The sequence below is a fragment of the Drosophila mojavensis genome, unplaced genomic scaffold (assembly GCF_018153725.1).
Source record: "Drosophila mojavensis isolate 15081-1352.22 unplaced genomic scaffold, ASM1815372v1 contig_82, whole genome shotgun sequence".
Taxonomy (NCBI): Eukaryota; Metazoa; Arthropoda; class Insecta; order Diptera; family Drosophilidae; genus Drosophila; species Drosophila mojavensis.
The window spans coordinates 863,150-882,583 of NW_025318908.1; the positions used below are offsets into that span (position 1 = coordinate 863,150).

The following is a 19,434-nucleotide window of genomic DNA, read 5'->3' on the forward strand; positions in this document are numbered from 1 at the left end:
AGCAGCAACAGCAGCAGCAAATGCTCTGTCCAGTCGGACAGTTGTGCATTTGGCCGTACGTCTGTATGTCTGTTATGCGGATTCATTGCAACCGCAGCCACTTGTTGCTGTTGCCACATGCTGCAGCTACAACAGTTGATGTTGCTGCTGTGGCTGCTGCTGCGCTAAATTTCACACCAACAATGAGCGCGCGCCACAATGAATGAGAATGAGCGACGCGTCGAATTGCGTTGCACTTCGGCTGGCCGTTGAGAGCTGGCTAAATCGATACCTTAATTCAAAGGCACGCCAGACCGCATTTTTGGATAATCAACAGCGCGTCCGCTGCTCCGTTGTGGCACGCGTGAGATTTCCTGTCAGTGGTTTCAAGTTGCAAGTGTAAAAAAAAAAAACAAACAAAGCAAAAAAGGAATCAAATCGAAAAACAAAAACAAAAATAACTAAAATGACCGAAAAAAAAGAACTATTGTCTGGCTTAAATTTATTTTGGCGCTTCCGATGGCTTATCTGTCTATTAGGCCTGGGAATCGTGGCAAGCGAGGGGCGAGAGCCGAGTGGCGAGAGACGAGAGACGAGAAACGTGAGTTGCCGTTATTACCAACTGTATTGTTGCAGTTGTGCAATTGCCTTTAAAAAGCTATTAACATGCGTTGTCATCGCTGCCATATGTTGCACGACGCATCGCGGCGCGGCGAGCTCCGAAGTGAGCTTCGACTCCTGGTCGCCAATCGGAGAGACAATTGCTGCCACCTGGCAGAATCGAACTCATTTTGCGACGCTTGGATCAACGCGCGGGGCTGCAGTTTGTCAGCATGCGCTGATTTACATTGAAATCTATGCGAAAGTGCAAAGCCCACAGATTTGCGTAGCTCGCAGCGCTAGTTATAGCTTCCTCAGTTCACATGTGCCGTCCCTTATTTGGAAGCTTGTGTGCTGCGCAAAAGCCAACGACAACAACAACAACAACTACTACTACTACAACAACAACAACAACTACAGCAGCGACAAGCCGAACAAAATAAAATAATACAAAAACCAGTACAACAACAACAACAACAGCGACAAGAGCCAAGCCGAGCCGCAGCAGCAGCACCTGCGGGGGCAGCCGCGCGGAGGCATAGACCGAGCCGAGTGCAGCGTGGTCGCCACATTGGCTGACTTATGACGAAAATAATTGCGGCTATCGCGGCTGGCGATCGCGTCATCGCCATCGACATAGTCAGCCGCAGCAGCAGCAGCAGCAGCAGCAGTTTGTTTGTCACATACCCTGTAAATGGCCTACGGTGGATAGTCGAACTAACTACTTAGATTTACTTTATCGAATAGCAACAGGTGAAAATAATCTGTATACATGACTAGGTAAATATCGAAGATTGCTGTTGCAGCCGAGTTCAGATAGTAATCGATAATAATCGATTGAATCCATTTTGATAAGAACAGAGCATCTGTTAGTCTTGCAGAATTTGTCGCTTGTTTTCATTTGAAGTAAGTCTTAGTCTCTGCTTTATTGCTTCTGCTTTGCTTGGCCATTTCATACGCGGCGTATGAGTAATCAATAATAATTTTATCGCCCGTTTTCCAGTCGGCTTGTGTGGTCGGCGCATTTAATTTTCATAATGTAGCAAGACGCACAATCGATTGCCATAATAATTTCACGCATCTCCAGGGGAGGTGTGGGTGTGGGTGTGAGGAGTGAGGAGTGAGGAGTGGGGACTTGGGGGTGTTGTTGTCAGAGACACAAGCGGATCCAGCGACAATTTCACATATTGTAATTTAGTTAATTCGCATCGTTCGGCGTACGCGAATTCGCCAACATTGTCTATGCATTAGCGACATGTCGTAGTTGTTGTTTGTGTTACTGTTGTTATTGTTGTTGTTCTTGTTGTTGTTGTTCTTGTTGTTGTTGTTGTGTCGCATTAAAGGCGACTGTGCGGCGTCTGTTGTTGACTACGTTTGATATGCAAATTTCTGTTTGCACAACACACACAACACACAAACACACAGACACACAAATACACTAACAGAAACAAGCACACAGATACAGATACGGATACCAATACCAATTCCAACACGCACCGATACAGATTCAGATTCAGATACAGACACAGCACACCACAGCGAAAGCTACGGCCACAACTAATGCTGTATAGATACAGATACACGCGAATGCGAATATCGCTCGCAGTCGTTGGGCTTAAATCGCCCAATGGCATCAGCGCTCGCGAATTACAGTTGATTCCTGTGTGCGAGCGGGTCACAGGGCTTGAAATTGCATCTATATCGGGCATATGCTCAAGAGGCGATCGTAGACAGAGCAAGGAACGTACTGAAAACATCCTGCTTATTGCGACACCGTTTCGTAAACGTAAACGAGATCGTGGACTGAAGCAGGAACAGCAATGGGAACGGGAACGGGAACAAGAACAGGAACAGGAACGAGAACGCGGAATGGAACGGGAAGCAGGACGCAATACTGAAATTCTTTCAATTGATCTGTCAATTTGTATTTTTTGACAGGACTACTTAATTGGGAGTTACAGCAATTGGGGCTCTTTGACATTTGTTTACTGCATTCAATATTAAGTGAATGGATTCCAACAAACTTATTCGATTTTATTCTCATTTATTGCAAGCTTACAAAACATTTGTCACAGCATTCTTTAGAAAGGAACATCTTTTCAAGGGAAATAACTCTAAAGATTTCGATGTCTTTAGTTCTTGCTAGTATATGCGTTTAGAACAGAGGAAGTATTCTAATATTTGCATATAGGAATGAGAATTGGGCTTTAAGCATTTTTAAATTTAAATAGCAGTCGATCAGCAATGCAGATTGATGACGATCCTATTTAGGCTCAATTTCGGTCAACAATTTGCAATTTGCAATTGAAGCTCCGATTGGGCACTTTTAAAAAATGTGCCATCCGAGGCATTTAAAGCGATCGCCGCGGCGAGTCGACGCTTTGATCGCGTTCTTAGCATTTTCGGCGCTTCATTTGTCGCATTTCATTTGGCTATTTTGCAGCTGATTGACTGCGAACAACTGCCGCACATGGCGTATTCGCGATATTTGCAAGCACCCGACCGGCCTGGCGGAGAGCCCAGCAGTCACAGTAGTGAAGGCAGCTCCACTGAGTGCCACTTACGCGACGCCTTGACATGCCCACACGTAGCAACAACAACAGCAGCAGCAACAACTTTGCAACATGCCACGAAACTTTTTGGAATTTATGCTGCGCCGCTTTTTTTTATACATTTGCTTCTCAATTTTTTCTCTCTTTGTCTCCAGTGCTTTTCATCTCTTTTTAATGGGCGGCGTGTGAGAATTTCTTTTGAAATGCAGCGAATGCAACGCGTGCTTAGAGACAGCATCGGACCTTTAATAAGCTGCTCCTGCTACTCCTGCTCGGCTTGGCTTGGCCTGGCCCCTGCCCAGCGCTCAATTTATAATGTTGTGCGCAATTACTTCACTGCCAAAGCTGCCAAACAGCTGGCCAAAAGGCGAAAAATTATCACACCATTCAAATGACGCTCACGATAGCGGGCCCAATGTTTCCCGACTTGTCGACTTGTCCAATTGTCCGACTGTCCGACTGTCCGATGGTCCGATTGTCCAATTGTCCGACCGCCTAGTTGCCGCCCCGTTTGCTATGTTGCTTTGGCGGCAAAACATTTAACAAGCTCAGCCGCTCAACCGCCCAGCAGTTGTCGCCGCAGCCGCTGCGAGGCACAGATGCCGCATGCCACCTAGAAAGCTGGACGCTAGGCGTCCAATTGGCTGGCCAAACAGCAGCAGCTATCTCCGCTTCCCCACTCCCCACCCCACGCTGCCCACTGCCCACTGCTCAGGGGAGGGGCAACAAGGCGGCAGCAGTGGCTGACCGCTGGCTGGTGGTCCTTTGTCACCGGGCGAGTGCTGTCAACGCTAATTTGTGGGGATGGCGGCTGGACGGTGGCCGCGGCTGCCGCCTTTTTCCAGCTAAAAATATAGCCATAAATGTTCAGCACTTGCACAGTGGCTCAATAAAATCTGCATTCAACGTGCGAGCTTTACAAATTACCTGTGCTGCAGTGCCTCGCTGGCCGAGCATTTAACTGCGTCGAGTATTTTCCCACGTCTCATTTAAATTGTAGTTAAAAATTTGATGCTGGGCCTGCTGGGGCTGAAAAGACCCAGGCCGCGTCTGTGGCAGTATCGCTGCTCCCTTACTTTATGTCGATCCACTGCATCGTCCAACATCGTCCCCATCGTCATTATTGTCAACTCTCAACCAGTTGCCAATCGTCTGTCCCATTGTCCCTCTCCGTCTCTGTCTCTGTCTCCGTCTCTGTCTCTGTCTCTGGCTATCTTTCAGCTTCTGCCTGACGTTCTAGATTGATGTCTGCGAGTCCAGCAGCCAGCAGCCAGAAGTCAGAAGTCAGCTGCCAGCATCAAAGATGCTGAGATTCGAGCTGCTTGGCACAGTTTGCGCACTTTGGCATCCTTTTTGGTGTTTTTTGGAACCCATTGAAAGTGGGAAATCAGGGTATAATGGTTTTGTGAAAAGTATTTATCAGGCAGAACGAATCATTGCAGACAGTATGTTTGTCGCATGACGTATATATATTCTTGATCAGGACGACGAGTTAAGTCGATATAGTCTTGTCCGTGTGTCCGTCCACCTAAACGCCGATCTCAAATATAGATATATATAAAGGAGCTAGAGAGCTGAAATGGCATGCATACTCGTGTAAACCATACGCAGTACGAGTTTATCATATTTTTTCGATAACTCGTCCGATAACTTTTTTATCGAGAATAATCGGAAAATTGATTTTGTTTTTCCAGCTTATTTGAACACTTCTTGACCTGGAGACTTCAGATTTACAGTGTATATACAGTTGATCGATGCGAAGATTTGTAATTTGCAGATTTTGGATACCACGCCCACTTTGCCCCGCAATTTCAACGTATTTTCAAGTACTAGAGACATGTGCTTTGGAATGTACACACATTCTAAACATACGATCTCGCTCTTCATAGTCCTACTACAAGAGAAATGATTCAGCTAATAAATTCTCATAACATTGCCCACACCGCAGTGCAGCCCAAGCGCAGTCGGCAGAGCGCGTGATTATACGTGCGTGTGTATGCGTGTGTATGCGTGTGTATGCATGTGTGCATAAAAGAAGTGCAGAATGAGTAGAATATCAGCTTGGAGGGTTCAGGGTATCTCCTAGTCGAGCAGTCTCGACTGGAGCCTTCTTACTTGTTTTCTTGTGTGGAAACGAATATTTGCCAATAGGCTTCAGCTTATTCAGAAACTTTGTGCTGTCGAGTACATTAATAATTTGAAACTTTATAAATTTTACAAACAAAAATATATATTTAACATGCAACGAACATTTTGCTCTTTTAATTAGAAAGAAAAAATAGAATTGACAACGTTGGCATCAATCGTGGAATCTGACGCCAATCGTGAGCAGAAGGATACACCTTTGCGAAGAACGAGGGCTGTTTTCGACCATTTATAAAGTATGCAGATAAAATTTAGAATTTGCACGCTATTCTGCTGAGCCAAGTCAAGAAATGAGTGTTTTATAGCAATATATAGAATGCAGGGCAATGAACGTATGCTTCCTAGACACATATTTCCCACAACGTTGTCTGCAGTGAATTAACGTGCCGTAATAAGGCTTTCATATCTCCTATCTCTAGACTTCGCACATGTTTATCCGTATAACTATCTATCTATCGTTTAGATATAATAGGAACTGACAAAATGTAACCTAAATCGGAACTTTCTTAGTTTAACATTGACAATTCTATATAAAATAAATGAATTTTAACAGAAAATGGAAATATTAAAATAAACGAGCTCAATTACTTCAAAACTTGTAATATTCACTTATTCGGATGTTATGTACTTATGCATTACATAATAATTATTCATTACACAGATACAGAACATGTTATGTCGCGTTATCTACTTATGCATTACTTAAATACACAACATTCGATGATTCTGCGATTCTGCGATTCTGCGATAGTCAGTGTATTGGTCTTTTGGTTCCATTCCATTTCGTTGGATGCTGCCCACTCTGAACTTGAGAATTTGATTGTTTTTTATATTATATATATATATATATATACACGTATATATAGATATATATAATTAGTTGAGGCGCACATGACATAGTTTAAATACCTCTACAGATGTATTTGTGTACCTTAATTAAAACGTGTGTGTGTGCTCGCTCGTAGGAGTTAATTAGACTGCGGAGGTGTACGGCCCGAGTTACTTGCAGAGCTGGGCTCTTCGATTGTGTCTCCGTCGAGTCGCTGGCCATTCGTTCGTTCGCTTTCAAGTCAAGTTTCAGCTATTAGTCGCTCAATATAACGCGTTTTGCTGCTGCTCGAATATGCGTATGTGTGTGTGTGTAAACAGTGCTAACACACATACATATTATATACATGTACATATCCACATATATATATATATATATATATATATATATATAAATGTATTGTTGCTGGCTATGATCTTGAGTTCTTGCTGGCGTAGGGGCCTTCTGGCCCGCAATATCGGTACGGACCGGGGCCGTTCGGTCTGCTCTGTTCACACGCTGCTCATCAACAATTGCTGTCACGAATTTTCCACTCGGCGCTTTTTGCGCGCGCTACTTGTTTGTATTTTAAAATTTATTTATTTGTGCAGCATCCACACACAGCGAGAGGGACGCACAACACAGAAACACACACTCAATGAGTGTACAGCAACAACAACAGTAGCAGCAGCACCAGCAGCACCAGCAGCAGCAGCAGCACCAGCAACAGCAGCAGCAGAGTCGTCCTCCTGGAGCGCACCAAGAATTCATTTGATCAGATAATGTAATTCGCATTTTAAATTGAGGCGCATTCCCAGTTAGACTTCTTCTCACATGCATTTGCCGTGCGCTGCGTAGGCCCCCATCCTTCTGGCCGGGCTCAGTGCACAGTGGACAACTCGACCCGGCCTGGCCTGGTATGGACTCTGCCCAGTCCTCGACTCGGCTTTCGCCGTTCCAGCGTTGCGGGCGTTGCATTATTACGCACAAGTAAATCATCGCAGAGGACGTCCTCGTCCAACGGCTGGCTGAACGGCTTGTTAAGTAATTTAGTTGGCTTCGTTTTTGTTGGACCCATCTGGCTTTTCCCAGATGATATTATGTATTATTTTTGTCGCAGTTTCTCTCCTTGGCTCATTTCGTTGTCTGTCAGCGTGTTTTGGCATATTTGTGTGGCTCGCATTTGTTACTGTTCATACGCATTAAATTGGCCTTCAATTAGGCATAGGTGTCCTCTAATTTGATCACAGGCTTCGACTCGAGGATATTTTATATGCATCTGTATTGTAGCTTGTGCACTCGTTAATCTGGCGACTCGCTTCGAGGAAATTAGTTGCACACTCGCCTTTTAAGGCGTTTTGCAATTAATCAATCACTATATAGTCTGTCTCCAACTAGCGCTCCGTATGAGATGAGTGCGCTGTTAATTTATTCAATTGAGTTTTGCTTTGCGATCACTGACTTCTGAGCGGATCAGCTTTATAAGAAACGATCTCGGTATCATTTTGCATGCCATATAAAGACATGATGTTGGGCAAGTTCGTAAAACTGAAGTGGTCAATGAATTCGTTTGACTTGAAGTTATCAAACGAACTTTTTAATCGAGTATAAATGGAAATCGAATAATTATGCAATAACTAATGCCTTAAGGACTCGGATTTATTCGATCATTTTCCATTTTTGCAAAGTTAGAGAAGGGATCAATGCGAAACCCCGAATAAAAGGGATGCAGACGTATTTCATTGCATTTGCGAAGTCAAATCCCTAGTTTTACAGTTTTGCAGATCATTTGATTCCCTTCTCTAAATATATCACATATGTATAGATACTTTAAAATTTTCTGCCTGGTTAAAGGTGCTGATCGTATGGAGAAAGTCAAAGGCGAACGCATCTTTGCCGCTTCCTCCCTGGTCAATTTGGGATCAAGAGGGGAGGGGGCTGAGTATCTGCTGCTTGGCATTAGCATATCGCTGCTGGGATCTATAACTTTGAGCAGTGCTGGGAGCTCGTTGCGAGACAATTTGAATGCCAAAGTCTTGTGGCAGTTGGAGCTGCGAGATGAGGAGGATCGATCTCTGGGGCTCTCATAGTTTAACGATTGAATTTTGATATTTGTGGCACGCAGATTTTCCATCAGTGTCAACAAGGCATTGTTTGGCCCCATCAACGTGGTTGGTCCGCCAGCTCAGTGGGCTGACAGGATAGACGGTCGGTCGGCCGACTGACTGAATGACTGACAGAGTTGAACGTCGATTTTTCAACATCAGCCCGAAAAATGCAAAGCGAATACAACGCGTGCATTTGCATAGACACAAAACTGCGACTTTAAGAGCCGGATCGATAAAACACACAAACACACACACACACAGACACACACATTCACACAATAAAACTATGAAGAAACGCAGGCTTCCCGGACTCCCGTTGCCGTGCGATGTCTTTTGTGGATTTATGTACCCACACAATGGCTGACTGAAAGCCCGGCCCGGCCAGGCCCGGGTCTACTCGGCTCTCGCTTGGCCTGACCTGGTCGAGCTCTGCTCTGGCCAAGTGTTGGCTAAAACACCATTCTAGCGGCTGAAGCCAGCTTGTTTATTGGCAGGAAAATCTATCAAAAGTGCATAAGCTATTCATATTTATTATACATAAACACAAAAATAATGTGCTTGACATTTGACCCGGCCCAAACGACAACGTTGCGACCACATGTTGCCACGTCTTTTGGCTGATTAAGAAACGGCTTTCTGTTTCTCTGTGTTGCCAGCTTTGTCGGTTTGTCTGTCTGTCTGACTGCTGTCCTCCCCCTCCGCTCTCGCTCTCCCTCTCCCTCTGCTGCTTAACGCTGCCATTGTCTTTGTCCCGTTTGCAGTCGCGATGTATTTTGCATTCTAACACAAATCAAATGCCTCACCTCTCGCCACTCGCCCCCGGCCCCCCGCCTCCGGCCACTCGCCACTCGCCACTTAAACGCTCGTTTATAATGTTGTTAAAATACAATAAATAGCCAGGATTCGCAGCAGGCGGTTCCATTGCGATACGGCCAACGCACAGCTCTCGCTCTCTCGCGCTCCGCGCATGCTGATTTATGAAATGTGTCCGGCCAGTTGGCGGCCAACCAAAGGCCAAATCCCCCACTGCACTCGGTCTAGCTCGGGGGCCCCGAGACCAACTGCTGGCTGCCAACTGCTGCAGGCTGCCGACTCCTGACTGGTGACTGCATCTGCTGCTGCTGCTGCTGCTTGGTGAGTGTGTGTGATTGCAGCTCTCTGATTGAGTTGTCCGTGTGTTGGGCTTCTGTTTACATAGACCCTGAGCTAGTTAGGCAGCCTGTTGGTGCACTTAAAAGCTGCGATACTACGCTAAGTATCCAATCCCATGTTACTTGGAGGCCACATAATATACTGAGTATGAGCTTACAAGAGCAATCTTTTTCTATCCTCAGTTCTATCAGCAATAGGCTCACGGTATATCTCGGTATCGATTGACTAGACCCAGGATGTTTCGTATTTGTATTCCGAATCAATGTCTGAGCCCTTTACGAAGCTATATTCACTAGTAGCAATGTACTACCCATACAGTCTTACACTCTGACCACAATCAGAAAACAAACTCTCGGAAATGATATTATATAAATTCACTATTTTACACATCAATGTAGATTATATGTATTGTTGATATTTGAGTCATTTTTGTTCGCTAACGAAAAGAAGCTAAACACATCTAGTAGCCGAAATATACACAGGAAGAGCTGGTAGAGCTTTCAGCTCATATTACTACACTGACACCGTGCGCTTTATTGTACTAAAGTCTTGTACTCACCCTTGGTTCGCCCTGATTGCCAATCATGATGATCTTGATTTTCCATTTTCACTTTTGAACTTTTTGCCTTGACAGTCACACACTCGCCGGGCACTTCGGTCGGTCACTTTTGAACGTCTTTCGACATGGGGCTGCACGATCGAGGCGGTGCGCTCGTCGTTCGCTGATTCGTCGATCGTCGTGCGACTTACGCAGCTGCTCACAGACTGAAGGCGCAATCCGAGTCGCTGCGACTCTCGAGCCGCGCTGATTGCGATCTCTGAGAAAACCCGTTTCTCGCAGTCGCAGCTCAACTTTAAGAGCTGCCTGTGTGGGAGTGCAATGGCGTGCTCTCTCCCTCTCTCTCTCTCTCTCCCTATCTGTCTCTCTCTCTCTCAGTCCGCGCTCTTCGCTGACTCTCTTAAGTACATAGCCAGGGCTGTGGGCGTGACTTGCAGCAGCTTGTGGCTGCGTATTAGATTTTATAGACTCGCTTTTGACTTGCTTACCTGTCCATTTTTGGGCCGGGCCTTATGTACATTGGCCGTTCGGGCTGGCGCGACAAATGAGCAAACAAATGAGTTTCTTTCAAGCCGATGTTGTGGACGTCTGAGCTGAGTATTTAATTTGTTATAGGATCTCGTCTGTGTGTGTATATTTCAATTAGCGCTGAGTCTAACCAGTTTTATTGTTTTTGTTTTTTATGTGAGATTGGCGTGCACAAAATATGAAATCAGCTTTGATTTTGTGGGCGTGAACACGAGACAAGAGATTTTCATCCATATGTGTACATAAACTATACACATACATATAAACATACATACAAACATATATATTTCATTTTATTTTTTTGTTGCTGTTCATTTTTGTTGAATGACATAAATTTGATGAAATCTGTGAAAATCTTGCCCAACTCTCGCAATAGCCGAGCTCTACATTAGAAGCCGATATCGCTTTCTGTTTACAAATCATTAATTGGCCGCTCTAAAGCTTTAATGAAGCTGTTTTTAGCTATAAAACAATCACGATTTTTTCTGAATCATTCAGTTTTGCATTCAAAGCTCAGATTTAATCAGTTGACATTGTATTCATGCTGGACTCGATCTCTTTTAAATGTCATAAAAGTCTTCAAGAAAAGCTGAACCTTCTTAAAATAAGGTGATAATTAAACTTAATTTTCTTTTATCGTAATATAAGAAGTAAGTTTAATTTGATAAAAATCCATTTACTTAGTTCTCGATTTATAAAAGCTTTAGATATACATAGCTTATCATTAGAAGAAGTCAATTTATCGTAATCTAAGATGGATATAAGATTCATTTATATATGAAAAAATTGATTTATTTTTTTGTAATCTCCTGAACTTAAACGGAATTACAACGTATCTATTATATAATTCAATTTAATTTATCATGAGCAATTCGAAATGTTAATGTCAAATGAAACAGCTCAGAATGGCCCGTAATATCAGATTTATCTCGAATGTGTATGATTATTTTATTTATTTGCCCTTATATGAATTCAGCCTGTTTGCATAGAGTACCACAAATCGATGTCGGTTATGCTTGTAGCCCCTTTCAGGAATACCTAGCCAATCCTAATTACATTAACCCTCAAAGGTAAATATTTTACAGAAATGTACTTAGAATCTGATAATCAAAGACAACGATATTGGAGTTGGCTCCAATCTAGGTCCGCAGAGTATCCACTGTACGCTGTACAGTGTGTAGTCTGCAGTGCGCAGCGAACAGATTGCAATGGCTGGTTACGCCTCATTGCCGGCTGACCACTGAAATGTGCACCCACACGAGCTGCCGCTGCCCGCGGCCTCCTGCCCAGCAGGTACTCGATACTCGATACCCGATACTCGATGCTGGATGCTCGATGGGCACTGTGCGATGGGCGCTGCTTGGTTCTGAATGCTTCGTATAATTGCAATGTCCATTCAACTGTTTGTTTGCGGCCAAGTTCACTTCATTTTGGCTTTTAACCCGTTGTTAGTGCCCATCATAAATTTTGCGGAAGGCGGGCGCCTGGACAAACGCCAGGGCTAATCGGTGGCGTTTCATCTGACTGCGCTTGGTCCCGCCAACTCTTTCCTAGTCTGATAGGCCTTGTCGTTGTTGTTGTTGTTGCCATTGTCGTTGTCGTTGTCGTAGTTGTCGTTGTCGTTGTCGCTGGCCGTTGTTCTGTTGTCTTGGCTCACGCATAATTAGGCCTGGTTCTGCTTCTGCTGCTACTCCAGGCTCTGCATCTAGTTCGGGCTGTGCTCTGCAGGTTGCCTATCGGCCCCTTACAATTTGGCCAAATAATTGCTGACTGAGAACAATAAGCCAGGAGGCGCGCTCGTTGCTCTTGTGAATGGCCAATCGTGGCATCTTAATGCGCGCCTGACATATAAATAGATGCTAATTCCCATCATAACTGCAACAACTGCTGGACTTCTAGTCAGCTCTTCAGTTGGCCCAATATAAATGGAAACGCTCACGATGTGCTCACTTTCTTGTTGGCATCTTTGGAGCTGCTGGAGCACTTCCTGCTGGCCGCTTTCTTTGCGCGTGAATCCGTGTAACCGCAAACTGTGATTTGACCAAAAACAGAAAGCCGCCGCGGCTTGCGGATATAAACGCTTTAAAGTGCACGTTGTTCGCCCGGATGCAACCGAACGAAACCCACAGCCGAACCAGCCAAACTCCAACTCTGACAATGTCCCTCTACGCAGTGTTGTCTCTGTCTGCTGAATGTTGTTGTTGTTTTAGTTGTTGTTGCTACATCTGCTGCTGCTGCTGTTGCTGTTTCTGTTGCTGTTGTTACTGCTGTTTCGTGTCAACTGACTTTGGCTTTGTTTGCCAGCCGCCCCATTTCGACCAGCCCCAGCAGCTTACGCGCGCCTTGCCCTGGCCTGGCCATAACATTTGCTTAACGTTTCCTGCCAAACCCTGCCAGGGGCTTCACTTGGCTTCGTTTCCTTTCTTGTTTGAATTGGTTTGGGTGGTAATTCCGCCTACCTACACACAGTGGACCTTGAGCCCTAGAACATGATCAATTTGAACAACTCGCGGAAAAGGAAAGATGCCTACGAACTCTTTGCCCCTCTCCTATAAACTTATATTCATCGAAGAATCTACTTATACTAACTGCAATCGTATAATCTAGATTTACAATGTAACTTCAACTCAACTTGGGGGGGTAGCTCTGTAGGTATATCGCCACTCTAACCTCATTCGCAAGTGCCTCCGTGGCGCAATCGGTTAGCGCGTTCGGCTGTTAACCGAAAGGTTGGTGGTTCGAGTCCACCCGGGGGCGGCGATATATTTTTGAATTTCCCCATCAAATACTCATAATAGTTAATTGATTGAAACTCTTTCGACATCGTTTGTAGTCAAAATATTATTGATGATACAGTTGGCTAAAGGCAACTTGAATAAAATCAATTGGATGGCTATAAGCTCTTGGCTTCACAAGAATAAAGCTTCCTAGACTTTAATGTTAGGCTCAACACCAATTTCAAAATGTTTTCTTCTGCGTTTGTGCCACTGTGCCGGTCGGTGTGTTGCCGTGGTTTGCACTCGCGGAATTGTGCGTTAGATTTAAATGCTTTCGTTATGGGGCTTAATTTGCATTTTTATTTTTATGTTTTCATTGAAAGCGCCAGCATCAATGGAGCCCGCAACAGGGAGCACTCACATTTGGCTATTCCTTTGTTTCGCGGCGGCTCCTATCAGTGTCGGTAGATGCACACGCCATCAGCGGAAGGAGAAACAACAACAGAAACAGCAGCAACAACAGCAATGGCAACATGCAAATGCAAATGAATGTTGGCCAAAATGCTGGAGGAGGCAAACAAAACAAAAACAAAAACAAACAAACAAACAACAAAAACAGCAGCACAAACTGAAAATTTAAGTTTTGAACCTGAAGTTGAGATTGTTAAGCGGGTGCTGACTGTCAACGGGACAGCAAAGCAACAGCAGCTGGCGACACACAACACTCAACGTGCGGCATGGGGCATGGGGCATGGGGCATGGGGCATGCAGCTTGATGTTGTCGCCATCGCCATCAGCGTCGCCATCGTCGTGTGGCATAGCCGAGAGGCCATTTTGGTAAAACAACTAATCAATCCACAAATGTGCCATCCGTCAATCATTGGCCTGGTGTAGGTCACACGACACCATCAGCGAATTGCATTCAATCGCATTCACTTTGCCTCCAAAAACAACAAAATGCCACCTTGGCTGTGAATGTCAGTTGGCCAATTTGGTAGCCAGCGTTCGTTCATTCATGTATATCGAGTAGATATGTAGATATGTGTTTGTGTATGTGTATGTATGTATATAATCGGAGTATTCATTTGCCGACTGGTTGACGAACTGCCTCGCCTGCATATGTGTGTGTGTGTGTGTGTGTGTGTGTGTGTGTGTTTGACTGACAGGCGACGGATCGCATTTATTATTAGCCTTTCCCAAATTGACTATTTTTGGCACAGTCGATGGCCACACAAACTCTGCAGTAGCAGCAGCAATAGCAGTAGCAGTAGCAGTAGCAGCAACAGCAACAGCAACAGCGCAACTGCAACAGCAACTGCAACATGCCGCACATATCACAGCAAGACAAATTTCTATATAATTGCATTTGTTGCAGGCTCGAGTCGAGGCCAGCAGCCGCAGAAATAAAAACTGAATGCAATAAAACACAAATAAAAGCAAACTAAACACAATACAATGCTGCATTATTTTTATATAAATTGCCAGCTACTGGCCGCGCATTCCTCGCTGCCTATCTGCCTCCTGCCTCCTGCCTCCTGCCTCCAATCTTGGTTGGGGTTTGAGCTGCGCTGGGCTGGGCTAGTCGGCTCTGCTCTCTGGTCTTCAGGTTGGAGCTCAAGCTCAACTCTAATTGTCATTTAATGAGACACGCTCGGCATTTGCGCACGACACACGACTATCAATTCGACAACAATTCGATTCTCCTCTTGCACTTGACAGAGGACGGAGCAGAAACGTGTCCTTCCACTCTCGGCATCCTTCTGTGCTCTGACTGACTGTCTTGTGTAAATTGATTTGTTCAGCAAAAGCAGTAGGAATGCCCCAGTCAAAATAAATAAGAGAGCATTACACTATGCCAAAATATAATTTACAGGTCGGCTAAAATACACAGAATGCAGAGTTGATCCAAAAAGATTTCATTCTCACTTGAACAGTGTTGAAATACTAATCACAAATGGAACTCCCCCTCCTGCTCCTCCGTTTGTTGCGATAATTGCTATTATTATAATTTGGAATCATGTGAGTCTCTCGTAAATTTATGATCTTGTGCGTGTTGACATGACATTAGAACAAGTTCATTTAGCTCGCCATTATTTATAGATCTTTCCGCATTTTTATTGGCTAATCAGTCGCCTATCTTACGTTTTAGCTTTTTCCGTAAAAGAGCTTTTGGCGAAAAGTCACGGAATGGCCATGCGTGCTCAAGCATTGTATTTTTCCACGCGGCCCTCAGTTGCCTCCGTGGCGCAATCGGTTAGCGCGTTCGGCTGTTAACCGAAAGGTTGGTGGTTCGAGTCCACCCGGGGGCGAGACACTTTTTTTTTTTTTTTTTTTTATAAATTGCTTGCAATAAACATTTAAAGTCATCATGAAATTTTTATTGTATTTAATAATTATTATATATTTTGTATAAATATGCACTTCATAAGGGAACTCAAGTCTTCTCATATGTGTATATCTCTAATATAAACATGGAAAAGTATACAATTATCATCTAGACTAAAATAAGACATTTTCATAGAATATGGAAACGGTATGGTATATATACTATACATGTGTATATATATTTGCCATCCCGAGCCCTCACTCATATCTAATTACAATCTATTCACACAAAGCTCATACGCTTTTTAACTCTTAACACGATCAGCAATGCGTGCAGGTCTTTGGCGCTGTGGCACAGCTACAACTGCAACTCGTTGAGTGTGAATCTGCCTTTGTTGTCGACTGCTGAGCTGGCTGAAGCCGTGAACGCAACGACAGCTGCAACAGCTGCAGTTGTTGCTGCAAGTGCCAAAAGTCGAGTTGCGCGACTTAGATGCACTTTGTCAATGTTGCAGCTGTTGTTGCTGTTGTTGCTGTTGCTGCTGTAGCCAGTGCTGTTTGCTAATTAAAATGTCTTGATGCTGTCGCTCAAAAGGCACTCGCTCGAACCACAGGCCGGCTGCCAGACGTCAGCAACAACAACAACAACAACAACAACAAGAACAACAAGCAGACGAGTCAGAGACAACGACAACGCCCATTTTGGTCAGCGTGGTGCAGTGGCAGCAATGCAATTTAGCCATACGCGTCGCTGCTACAATTTCATTGGAAGTTGAGGCAGTTGAGGCAGTTGAGGCAGTTGTAGTTGCAGTTGCGCAGCGCACGCTGCGTATGCGCAATGCCACAAAATGGCGAACGCATTGTTACAGTTCGCAATTATTTTTGCCGAGACACTAATCAAAATTAAAATGATGCGAGGCAGCTGCGCTGTCGCGGCCGCCGCGGCTGGCTGATGAGTTGTCCCTGCACGTTCGATTACAGAGCCAGAAATCAATATTCTAAATTCTTTAACGCGTGTGCACATTTAAGGCAACGAGCGCTGCTCATGGCTCATTGAAATGCGTGCCGGCGAGCAACGCGGCCAGCACTTATACGCAATTTCGCGCCATATTTGGTCCAAGCATATTGTTTTTCCCTCTTTATATTTTGTTTTTTCGTTTTCTTTTCTGTGCCAGACACAATCGCTGGCTTGGCCGGCATATAGAACGAGCCCGACGGGGCCAGCCTGGCATGCAGCTCATCTTTGGCTTAAGATCAGATCAGACCAGACTGTTTGGCTGCAACAACTATCTAATCTCCTCACTCTCTCCCTCTCTCTCTCTCTCTCTCTCTGTCTCTCTTGGTCTATTCTGGTCTGGCAGGATGATCGCTCGCCAACATCGTCGGGCAACGAATCGGATGACTCTTCGGATGTGGAAATGCCGTTGCCAGCCGACGCCGACCCTGTTTCCAAGGCAGCAGCACATGAGCTTAAGCCAGAGACTGCAGCGTCCGTAGGTGGCCCAAAATCAATGCCGGCCTCATTAATCTATCAGACTGAGACGGGTGCATCGACGTCCACAGCGGCGGCAGCAGCAGCAGCAGCAGCAGCATCGGCAGCATCAACAGCGTCGCCAGCGACAGCAGCAGCACCAGATAACAAATACGTTTATCCGGCCACCTCGTTCGCCAATATACCGCCGGACATGCTGCGCCATCTAATACAGTCGGGCCAATTACAGATTCATGCCGAAGAAGGTCTCAATTATATATTCTAATCTTCAATAAATAGCTCCTTTTTAACATACATATGTATACAATTGCAATATTCCAGATGGCAATCAGTATGTTACCATACCGCTGAGCTCCACCGTGGCCAGTTACATCAAAGGCAAGTCCACGACAGGGGCCACGAGCTCCCATCCGAAGTCTGAGAAAAGTACCGAGAAGGCCTTATCCATAAAGCAGGAATATGACTAGCATAGCGATTGGCCTAAACGGAGACTGGTTTTACGGGCATATTTGGATACATGCTGTAAATCCATATCTAATCGATCCAAGACAAAACACTTACCCATATACATACACACACTCACATACACACATGCGTCTTTGATGATAATGTGGATCAGACGCTGATCACCCACACATACACGCACACACACACCAAGTCATATATATCTATACACGTATATATCATATTTATATAGATTATTTTTATACCTATATAAACCCTGGGCTGTGCTGGGCTAGATCGCAGCTCTCCTGGGAACTGCCTCAAGCTGTCAGAGGCAGATGCTTGCGTAAGTTTATAAAGTTTACAAGTTAATTGAGATTAAATACCGGAGATGGAGTTAATGAGAACGATGATGATCATGTTCCTAGGCTGCAGATGAAAAGTTGCTTTGTTAATAGTTTATTTGATTGTTCTATTATATGATGATACACATGGACCGTTTTTGCCACAACAACAACAACAAACTGAGAAAGCGTTTCTAAATTGTATTTTTGAAATAAACCGAAAGCAAATTATTCAAGCTAAACACCGTGTTTTCCTAAGTAACTCAATTTAACAGAGGCCATGGGCGATTGACGATTAGGGATTGACGATTGACGATTGACGATTGGCAAGTAAGTATTCCAAGCAAGAAAAAAACTCTTTGTATTATAACAAAAGTTTCACTGAATAATATTTATTACCTTATTGGCATGATTATCGATATCTGTTTCTAGTTTGTAATCAAGTTCATTATTCACAAAAGGCAAAATGCATAGCCTATGATTCTGATTAGCAGTTATCTGCAATATGTATGTATATATAAATATTGATGACATGAAATATAATGCTTAATCTAATCACATTAATCGAGGACGACTTCTTCACACAACTCTCTCTCTCTCTGGCTATATTAAAAAACTTATTTTGCAGTAAAGAATAATGATGATGATGGAGTTTTGTTCACTCTATATCGCGGGAAATCAGAAGTAAGTAAGAAGTATTGGCACATTCATAAGTGAGTAAAGAGTAGGGAAAAACATTTGCGTACAAACCACATTCAGGCTTGGCCCTTACCTCACACCCTCAGCTGGGCAGTCAAGGAAGCCGCCAAGCCACCAAGCAAGGAATTTACATTTGGCTTACATAAACATGCATACATATAGATACGCATACATATGCATATATATAGATATATATTGATTGCGACCTCAATAGCAACTACAAAACAAAACCAATTAAGTCGAGACTGCTCGACTAGGAGATACCCTGAACCTTCCAAGTCTCTAGTATTTGAAATACGGTTTTTACAAATTGGAGGCGAAATAAATTTATCGATTATTCTCTATAAAAAAGATATGAGACTCAGCTCGTCGCCCTGATCAAGAATATATACTATATATAATCCCTTCTGCCTGTTACATGCTTTTCACATAACCATTATGCCCTGATTTCCCATTGAAAATGGGTTCTGGGTATAACCAAGCTGAGAATGCCTCTTGGTATTTATTTACGTATGTGTGTGTGTGTACAATTGATTGATTGACGACATGATCCTATTGACACTTAACCTAATTAAACGTCGCTCATTACTGCTGGTGGCTAGCTAGCCCAATGGGAGGCGGCACCTGATGGTAGCACCTGTTGTGTGGCTTGGGCCGTTCCGAATCTGCTTGGGTGGAGCGGCGGGCCGTTGGCAAGTGGATATGACGACGGCGCTGCTTCCGTTCCGAGCCATTTGCATGCCAAGAGCAACACTCTGCCACAAAAGACGCGACGTGAGCCAAATGCAAAACGAATGCGTGGACGCTCTGGGCGGTGCTTGGCACGCGCCCTCGCTTCCGCAGCAGCTCTTCCATGGGCAGCTTTCGAGCCGGAAGCCGTTAGAGTTTGGGCCATAGCCTTTATGGCCATGCGACAGCATTGACACTGGCCAACTGTAAACATCAAAATAAAACCTCTTGCGGCTCTGGTCAAAGTTGAGTG

At 44.4% G+C, this 19,434-nt stretch overlaps 1 protein-coding gene and 2 non-coding genes across 3 annotated transcripts in view; all 3 read left to right on the plus strand.

The window, feature by feature from the left end:
- The window catches only part of LOC6581149 (serum response factor homolog), a 32,359-nt gene extending 14,364 nt beyond the window's left edge, over window positions 1-17,995 (plus strand). Inside the window, exons 3-4 of the mRNA XM_002006863.4 lie at window positions 16,835-17,210; window positions 17,287-17,995. Of these exons, the coding sequence (XP_002006899.1) occupies window positions 16,835-17,210; window positions 17,287-17,432 (522 nt within the window). The 3' untranslated portion in view covers window positions 17,433-17,995. The remainder of the gene's footprint in view (window positions 1-16,834; window positions 17,211-17,286) is intronic.
- Trnan-guu lies at window positions 13,115-13,188 on the plus strand. The gene has a single exon. It is a non-coding gene; the product is annotated as a tRNA-Asn (tRNA).
- Trnan-guu lies at window positions 15,384-15,457 on the plus strand. The gene has a single exon. It is a non-coding gene; the product is annotated as a tRNA-Asn (tRNA).
- Window positions 17,996-19,434: the final 1,439 nt, after the last annotated feature.